Below are 9831 nucleotides of genomic sequence, written 5' to 3'. Positions count from 1 at the left end.
AAGGAAAAAAAAGTTTTGTTTTAGGNNAGGTACTNATGTTCTGTCCAGCCAGGATTGATGCTANNAGNATCCCCCCTTGTATTTTTATCACTCTTTAGTTTTTAAATCGGTATTTATTTTATATTGTACGGGTTTCAAACTGATAAGACTTAGTCCGAGTCGACACAACATTTGGGTGAAGTGAGGGTTGGCAAGCCTAAATGGATCCTAGGTGTGAAAATTGGAGATCTTGAGTGGGCTAAGGGTAGGGATGTGTTCTTGAACCTCGGCTACTTAATGAGAACTCATTTCCATTGTGGCGTCTCCGGGCCGTATCGGACTGGCCGAGTTCTAGTACGGTCTGGGTGCGTTACAAATGATGGATCTAAGCCGCCGACAAAAAATAAAACTTAGAAAAATATTCTAATGAGAATAAAGACTAAGGGCGGAACTACTTACCTATTATCTGACTAACTCAACTCTCGACCACGGCTTCTCCGAGAAGCTTCACAACCTAACTAGTCTAAATGTGATTTTTCGTGGTTTAGAGAGCAAATGGCGAGCTGAGCGATTTATAGGGGTGGGAAAACGTGGGGAGCAAGCAACGGAAGCACGAGGTGGCGGATAAACATTATCTAAAACCTTATCCTTATCTGATTTCAAGCTTACCCTTATCTAAACTCGTCTTTGTCCACTCTTGATCCTATCCTTATCCTAAACGTGTGCCAACACACGCCAAGCTTGCGACGGAGCTCCTTCCACCACAAGCACCTCCACGACATGGCCGCAAAATCCCGCAAACGACTATACAGCCAAAAATTTAAGTAATGTGGCATGTCCTCGGCCACTTACTCTATTTAACCACTCCAATAAACCTTGATAATTTTGATTACCACTCCGCTTGATCACCAATAGCTTGTTCCAGTCCAAAAATATTTTTCTCGGCAAAAATCTAGTTTTCTCCAATAAAAACTGGTCTTCAGTACTTCCTTTATTTTTTCTTTGGTAGCCTTGATCTTTCCCTCGACCAAATTGCCTAAAATAAAATCCCTTTTTAAAACCTTAATTTTTATCATTGATGGTTTGATCGGGTCCTTCGATCAAATGAACAATAACTTCGTCGATAGCATGTCAACCACATTGCCGTCATTATTGATTTTGTTCGATCATGTCCTCATGATTGAACTACCAATGTCCTCTATAGCCTAACTGTCTAATGCCGGTAATAGCCGATCCTTAACTTCTTGACTCTTAGAAATAGCCGATAAATCTCAACTCAATCCCGGTTGCTCTTGAACTTCTTCGATAAGCCTCCTTTAATCTATGATCACTTTGGGTGATCACTTTACGAAAAAATTTCAAAGTCACGATCGTACTTCTACGTTTGCGACCTTCCGTCTGATTGCCAGTCATCGTCAGGGGTATTACAACTACAATATTAAGTTATCCCATCCTTAGAAATTTCTCACCTAATTGATTTCTCTGTTTACTTACCTGCTTCATTCACTTGCTATTGAATTTTAGTTATTTCATGTTTTCAACAATTCTACTCGATCACACTCTGCTATTAGTAGTGAGTCTATGTGATAGAGTAAACAGGTCCATTTTCTGCAATTTTACTCTATGGTAGCCGTTTGTACTCGTTCACAAGGTCCCTTCTGGCAGTCGACTATGCAGCCGAGTATATCAGTCATTTTTGTGACTTTTTACTGTTATCTGCATCAAACACTAGGACTGTTCGAAAAATAACCAAATTTTGTGTGGTTTGACTTAGCAACTTCTGATCATATCTCATCTGTTCGCATCACACCCATTTGGATTGACACCTAAAATATTACAACGACAGGATATTGTTCTAGGATAATTGATTAAAAGCCTACTATCAGAATCATCCATGAAAAGATTGGATAGGGGAGATGAAGCTAGCATCAAGAAGTCATATCATACATGATAGAGTAAGCTTTGTTTCCCTCTACATAGTATCAAAAAGTTATGAACAAGTCTTAGTCCAAAATTTAATGAGTCTCTCTTGTGCAGATGGAATAGAAGATACTAGTTATTTGTTTCAAAATTACTAAATTAACTAGTGTGTGTAAGATATATTAAATCAAATAACAACTTACTAGGAAATGAATAAATTGTTGTGGCATGCTGGTAACACGTAAGTTTAAACACCCATCGAACTTGGATTCAAGACCAACTGACTTTAGATTTTCTACAAAGAAAAAAACTTATTAGGAATCCATCTATGTTATTTTTTCTCAAAAACCAAAAAGCATTTTTTGGTATTCGTAAAACAAAAATCTAATAGCAAAATTTAAACAAAAATCTACAATCCAAAAACTAAACATCAAATCCAAAAACTGAACTAAAAACAGCATCTATTTATAGCCTAACTCTTATTTAAAAAGCGATGTTAAAAAAAGAAGCAAAAATCCTTAGTCATAGGAACACGTGTCAACAAAAGAGTTCTTGTTCAATGGCGAAGCAACTCCCGCGACTTCTTTGGAATCAGTTAAGAACACTCTCTCACATCTCTTTATAAAAGAAAAATCTCTCTCCATTATCCACAATTACGCAACAAGGAAAAACAAAATGTCGACAGATCACGCAAGAGCAGATTCGATTGCTACGGTGGCTGAGAAAGCCCCTGTCACAGCGGAGAGGAGAGTCCGTACTGATCTCGATGATCGTCTCCCTAAACCATGTTCATACACTCTCTCTCTCTTTTCATCTTGGTCTTTTTCTAACAGTTTTTGTATATGTTTCCAAATTTAGAATCATATTTATGACTTTTGTCCGAATCTCTCTCTCTTTCAAGATTTTCTCAAAATTATTAACTTGATTCACAAGCTATGAAATGTTTTTGTTTGGCTACTACACAAATACAAAGTTTTGTTGAAAACAATATCCATAATTTCTCTTTAGTGGTTTGAAATGGTTTTATCATTTTGTTAGTGGTGCCTTTATTGTGAACACAATTGTAATTTGTAAATTGCATTTTTTTTTTAATTAAACGTTGCGTTTAGTTTTGACTAGGTTGTTTGGTGTTTGATCAAAATAGATGTGCCTCGAGCAATGGTTGCACCAGACATGGAAAACGTTAACGGGACAAGAGGACACAAGCACCGGGACATGTCGGTTCTTCAGCAACACATTGCTTTCTTTGACCAGGATGGTGATGGTATCATCTACCCATCAGAGACATTTAGAGGTATCTATGAAAATCATCTTTATAACAATTAATTAATGAAAAATAAAAAATGATGACTTCCTTATATAGTCTCTTTTGGATTGCTCAGGATTTAGAGCACTTGGTTTCAACTTGGTTTCTAGTATCTTTCTAACAATCATTGTGCATCTTACAATGAGTTATGCTACATTGCCTGTAAGTTCATTTCTCATGAACATCTCAATTATGATGTTGTGTTACGTTAGTGTCCTTTATATCTTTTGGTTCTCCTCAAGATGTCTTCTTTTTTTAAAACTAGACTTGGATGCCTTCTCCTACCTTCCCGATTTACATCAAGAACATCCATAGAGCCAAACATGGAAGCGACACTTCAACTTACGACACAGAAGGAAGGTTTGTCTCTCAGTTACGTTAACATTTCTCTATGATGATATTTATTGAATATGTGGTTATAAATATCAAAATTTTCAGGTACATTCCTGCAAATCTTGAGAACATGTTTAGTAAGTATGCCCGTACAGTGCCTGACAAGCTAACTCTGTTACGAGCTGTGGCAAATGACGGAAGCTAACCGCAACGCATTCGATTTCTTTGGCTGGTCAATCCCCTCTTTGTCTCTCTTTCGTATGGCCTTTTTTTGTCTCTCTCTTAATGGTGTGAAAATAAAAACAGGGCAGCGAGTAAAATGGAGTGGGGAGTACTCTACTTCCTTGCCAAAGACGAGAATGGTCACTTATCGAAAGAAGCGGTCAGGAGATGCTTTGACGGGAGCTTGTTCGACTACTGCGCCAAGGCGAGAGCTTCGACTAAAAAGACTGAATGATGGATGACACACGTACGGGTTTCTTACTCTCTATGCAGTTAAATGTCTTAAGTAACCTTTATCGAGTCTCTTAATCAAAGCACGCATTAGATCATATAAATTCAGATCGTAATGTTTTGCTTCTTAAGTTTCTCATCTTGTTATATTGTTCTTTTAGTTGCTAAATTTAGATGACTCCTTTGCTTGAGGGATATCATACAAGATGCTGAATGTGTCACCATGTTATATGTCTTACGATATTTTAAGAGACGGAAGCCTTGTTTGTTTCATCATCTGGCATTTCCATCCAAATGATCTATCTAAATGTTCCATCTAAATGCTTCATCTGAATGTTGTTCGTTTTAATTTTTGGATATTCATTTGGATGGATCATCTCAATAAATTTTTGTTTGTTTGCTTAATTTATATAAATCTTCATCTCCATCTAGATGACTTTAACAAGAAAATTACTAAAATATCCATACTTTAATCTATTTATATTTGTAATCTTAGTCTTAGCTATATTAATTTAATTCTTGCTCTAAATATATTTACAACTAAATAATTTTCATTTTATTATTTTAAATATATAAATTCATTTTTTGGGTTTTGCCAAAAAATGTGATTTTGTGGTTTTTACAGAAAACATGATTTAATGGAAAGTATGATTTTCCGGTTATGGCGGAAAATATGATATTGCAGTTTTGGTAAGAAAACATGATGTTACGGTTTTGGTAAAAAGAATGTAATTCTTTGATTGTTTTAATTTTGGCGGGAAACACAATTCCGTAATTTTTCCGCAAAAATCGTGATTGTATAGTTTTGGCAGGAAATTACTATCTTACGGTTTTGGCAAAAATTACGATTTTAGGGGTTTTGACAAAAAACTCAATTCTCAGATTTTTCTGGTCTTGACAGAAATCAATTTGGTAATTTTTCCGCCAAAATCGTTGTTTTTTTTTTGAAATGTTATTTTGCAAATTTTCCGCAAAATCATAATTAGGCAAAAACAATGATGAGAAAAAAGTAATTTTAATTTTCATAAAAAACGTAAGTTTGCAATTTTGACAGAAAATGATAATTTGTTATTTACGATATTAAAAAAAAGTTAGTGGAAATATGTAATTTTTAAATATAAAATGAGAAATTAACAATATTTTATATATATTGTAATTGAGAATAATTTGGACATTTGCAAATTTTTGCAGAATTATCTCCATCTGACTGTACCATTTAAACTAACACATTTTTGGATGTTTTTCGGATGAGTTTGACAAATACATCTAGGTGGTCCATTTGGATAATGTGTTTAAGTGCACTAAACGAAATCACCTGAACATAAAAATTAACGAACATCACAAGTATAGGAAAGTCTCTAAGACGTAAACTCCATTGTGTTAATGAGAGTTTGTCTAAACATTGACGAAGAAAGTACAAATAGCATGCAACCTGGTTTGCAAAAAAAAAATGAAAGAAGAAAAAGAAGAAGTATGCAGCCTAGTTTGAGACAAATTTAGTTCTAAGGTGAGGCAAAAGAGAGAGATATAGGAGATTTTCAACTCTCTCGATCAACTACAAGAACCATAGTAATAGCACGTCATCCATTGGATTATGAAACCTACATAAAAGAGGGATGCAACACGAGGACTTCCCGGGAGGTCACCCATCCTAATACTACTCTCGCCCAAGCACGCTTAACTGCGGAGTTCTGATGGGATCCGGTGCATTAGTGCTAGTATGATCGCATCAGTTAGTATATGCAATGCAATCGTATATATTCTTTTTTGAAGACTTGATGAACCATTCGCCGTGGGTCCCACCCGCTATGTAGGGATACACCATCTAGTCTTAACGAGCTTTGATGCATGAAAAAATTCGAAAACAATGCTTGAACAAGTAATTTTGGGTCCGTAATATAGCCCAAATCACGAAAATGCCCGAAAAAATACTTAAAGGTCAAAATTTGGGGTCGACAAAAAGTCAATGGAAAAGTTCCATTGTCCTGCTTCTTTCGTCGGAGGGCTGTCTTTGGCCTTTCCGAAAAGGTATCACATGCCAAGTTTGGCCTCACGGTATAAAAGTTATGGAGTCATAAAGTTTTAACCAAAAAAAAAAAGGTTAAACATAAAAGAGGGATGCAACACGAGGACTTCCCGGGAGGTCACCCATCCTAGTACTACTCTCGCCCAAGCACGCTTAACTACGGAGTTCTGATGGGATCCGATGCATTAGTGCTGGTATGATCGCATCCGTTAGTATATGCAATGCAATCGTATATATTCTTTTTTGAAGACTTGATGAACCATTCGCCGTGGGTCCCACCCGCTATGTAGGGATACCCCATCTAGTCTTAACGAGCTTTGATGCATGAAAAAATTCGAAAACAATGCTTGAACAAGTAATTTGGGGTCCGTAATATAGCCCAAATCACGAAAATGCCCGAAAAAGTACTTAAAGGTCAAAATTTGGGGTCGTCAAAAAGTCAATGGAAAAGTTCCATTGTCCTGCTTCTTTCGTCGGAGGGCTGTCTTTGCCCTTTCCGAAAAGGTATCACATGCCAAGTTTGGCCTCACGGTATAAAAGTTATGGAGTCATAAAGTTTTACCCCAAAAAAAAAAAAGGTTAAACATAAAAGAGGGATGCAACACGAGGACTTCCCGGGAGGTCACCCATCCTAGTACTACTCTCGCCCAAGCACGCTTGACTGCGGAGTTCTGATGGGATCCGGTGCATTAGTGCTGGCATGATCGCATCCGTTAGTATATGCAATGCAATCGTATATATTCTTTTTTGAAGACTTGATGAACCATTCGCCGTGGGTCCCACCCGCTATGTAGGGATACACCATCTAGTCTTAACGAGCTTTGATGCATGAAAAAATTCGAAAACAATGCTTGAACAAGTAATTTTGGGTCCGTAATATAGCCCAAATCACGAAAATGCCCGAAAAAATACTTAAAGGTCAAAATTTGGGGTCGACAAAAAGTCAATGGAAAAGTTCCATTGTCCTGCTTCTTTCGTCGGAGGGCTGTCTTTGGGCTTTCCGAAAAGGTATCACATGCCAAGTTTGGCCTCACGGTATAAAAGTTATGGAGTCATAAAGTTTTAACCAAAAAAAAAAAGGTTAAACATAAAAGAGGGATGCAACACGAGGACTTCCCGGGAGGTCACCCATCCTAGTACTACTCTCGCCCAAGCACGCTTGACTGCGGAGTTCTGATGGGATCCGGTGCATTAGTGCTGGCATGATCGCATCCGTTAGTATATGCAATGCAATCGTATATATTCTTTTTTGAAGACTTGATGAACCATTCGCCGTGGGTCCCACCCGCTATGTAGGGATACACCATCTAGTCTTAACGAGCTTTGATGCATGAAAAAATTCGAAAACAATGCTTGAACAAGTAATTTTGGGTCCGTAATATAGCCCAAATCACGAAAATGCCCGAAAAAATACTTAAAGGTCAAAATTTGGGGTCGACAAAAAGTCAATGGAAAAGTTCCATTGTCCTGCTTCTTTCGTCGGAGGGCTGTCTTTGGGCTTTCCGAAAAGGTATCACATGCCAAGTTTGGCCTCACGGTATAAAAGTTATGGAGTCATAAAGTTTTAACCAAAAAAAAAAAGGTTAAACATAAAAGAGGGATGCAACACGAGGACTTCCCGGGAGGTCACCCATCCTAGTACTACTCTCGCCCAAGCACGCTTGACTGCGGAGTTCTGATGGGATCCGGTGCATTAGTGCTGGTATAATCGCTCCCGTTAGTATATGCAATGCAATCGTATATATTCTTTTTTGAAGACATGATGAACCATTCGCCGTGGGTCCCACCCCGCTATGTAGGGATCCCCCATCTAGTCTTAACGAGCTTTGATGCATGAAAAAATTCGAAAACAATGCTTGAACAAGTAATTTTGGGTCCGTAATATAGCCCAAATCACGAAAATGCCCGAAAAAGTACTTAAAGGTCAAAATTTGGGGTCGACAAAACGTCAATGGAGAAGTTCCATTGTCCTGCTTCTTTCGTCGGAGGGCTGTCTTTGGGCTTTCCGAAAAGGTATCACATGCCAAGTTTGGCCTCACGGTCTAAAAGTTATGGAGTCATAAAGTTTTAACCAAAAAAAAAAAGGTTAAACATAAAAGAGGGATGCAACACGAGGACTTCCCGGGAGGTCACCCATCCTAGTACTACTCTCGCCCAAGCACGCTTAACTGCGGAGTTCTGATGGGATCCGGTGCATTAGTGCTGGTATGATCGCATCCGTTAGTATATGCAATGCAATCGTATATATTCTTTTTTGAAGACTTGATGAACCATTCGCCGTGGGTCCCACCCGCTATGTAGGGATCCCCCATCTAGTCTTAACGAGCTTTGATGCATGAAAAAATTCGAAAACAATGCTTGAACAAGTAATTTTGGGTCCGTAATATAGCCCAAATCACGAAAATGCCCGAAAAAGTACTTAAAGGTCAAAATTTGGGGTCGACAAAACGTCAATGGAGATCTTCCATTGTCCTGCTTCTTTCGTCGGAGGGCTGTCTTTGGGCTTTCCGAAAAGGTATCACATGCCAAGTTTGGCCTCACGGTCTAAAAGTTATGGAGTCATAAAGTTTTAACCAAAAAAAAAAAGGTTAAACATAAAAGAGGGATGCAACACGAGGACTTCCCGGGAGGTCACCCATCCTAGTACTACTCTCGCCCAAGCACGCTTAACTGCGGAGTTCTGATGGGATCCGGTGCATTAGTGCTGGTATGATCGCATCCGTTAGTATATGCAATGCAATCGTATATATTCTTTTTTGAAGACTTGATGAACCATTCGCCGTGGGTCCCACCCGCTATGTAGGGATACCCCATCTAGTCTTAACGAGCTTTGATGCATGAAAAAATTCGAAAACAATGCTTGAACAAGTAATTTTGGGTCCGTAATATAGCCCAAATCACGAAAATGCCCGAAAAAGTACTTAAAGGTCAAAATTTGGGGTCGACAAAACGTCAATGGAGAAGTTCCATTGTCCTGCTTCTTTCGTCGGAGGGCTGTCTTTGGGCTTTCCGAAAAGGTATCACATGCCAAGTTTGGCCTCACGGTCTAAAAGTTATGGAGTCATAAAATTTTAACCAAAAAAAAAAAGGTTAAACATAAAAGAGGGATGCAACACGAGGACTTCCCGGGAGGTCACCCATCCTAGTACTACTCTCGCCCAAGCACGCTTAAAAGCGGAGTTCTGATGGGATCCGGTGCATTAGTGCTGGTATGATCGCATCCGTTAGTATATGCAATGCAATCGTATATATTCTTTTTTGAAGACTTGATGAACCATTCGCCGTGGGTCCCACCCGCTATGTAGGGATCCCCCATCTAGTCTTAACGAGCTTTGATGCATGAAAAAATTCGAAAACAATGCTTGAACAAGTAATTTTGGGTCCGTAATATAGCCCAAATCACGAAAATGCCCGAAAAAGTACTTAAAGGTCAAAATTTGGGGTCGACAAAAAGTCAATGGAAAAGTTCCATTGTCCTGCTTCTTTCGTCGGAGGGCTGTCTTTGGGCTTTCCGAAAAGGTATCACATGCCAAGTTTGGCCTCACGGTCTAAAAGTTATGGAGTCATCAAGTTTTAACCAAAAAAAAAAAGGTTAAACATAAAAGAGGGATGCAACACGAGGACTTCCCGGGAGGTCACCCATCCTAGTACTACTCTCGCCCAAGCACGCTTGACTGCGGAGTTCTGATGGGATCCGGTGCATTAGTGCTGGTATGATCGCATCCGTTAGTATATGCAATGCAATCGTATATATTCTTTTTTGAAGACATGATGAACCATTCGCCGTGGGTCCCACCCGCTATGTAGGGATACC

The 9831-nt window shown here is 38.7% G+C and overlaps 1 protein-coding gene across 1 annotated transcript; it reads left to right on the top strand.

The window, feature by feature from the left end:
- Positions 1 to 2570: 2570 nt before the first annotated feature.
- On the top strand, positions 2571 to 4124 carry AT5G29560 (caleosin-related family protein). The gene is made up of 6 exons (NM_001344085.1): positions 2571 to 2686; positions 3044 to 3193; positions 3282 to 3367; positions 3471 to 3565; positions 3644 to 3770; positions 3845 to 4124. The coding sequence occupies exons 1-5, from the start codon at positions 2575 to 2577 to the stop codon at positions 3741 to 3743; spliced, it is 543 nt and encodes a 180-aa protein (NP_001318671.1). The 5' UTR covers positions 2571 to 2574; the 3' UTR covers positions 3744 to 3770; positions 3845 to 4124.
- Positions 4125 to 9831: the final 5707 nt, after the last annotated feature.

Source organism: Arabidopsis thaliana, chromosome 5 (genome assembly GCF_000001735.4).
Source record: "Arabidopsis thaliana chromosome 5, partial sequence".
Lineage (NCBI taxonomy): Eukaryota > Viridiplantae > Streptophyta > Magnoliopsida > Brassicales > Brassicaceae > Arabidopsis > Arabidopsis thaliana.
The sequence above is the reverse complement of the archived record's forward strand: the minus strand, read 5'-3'. Positions and strand labels throughout refer to the sequence as shown.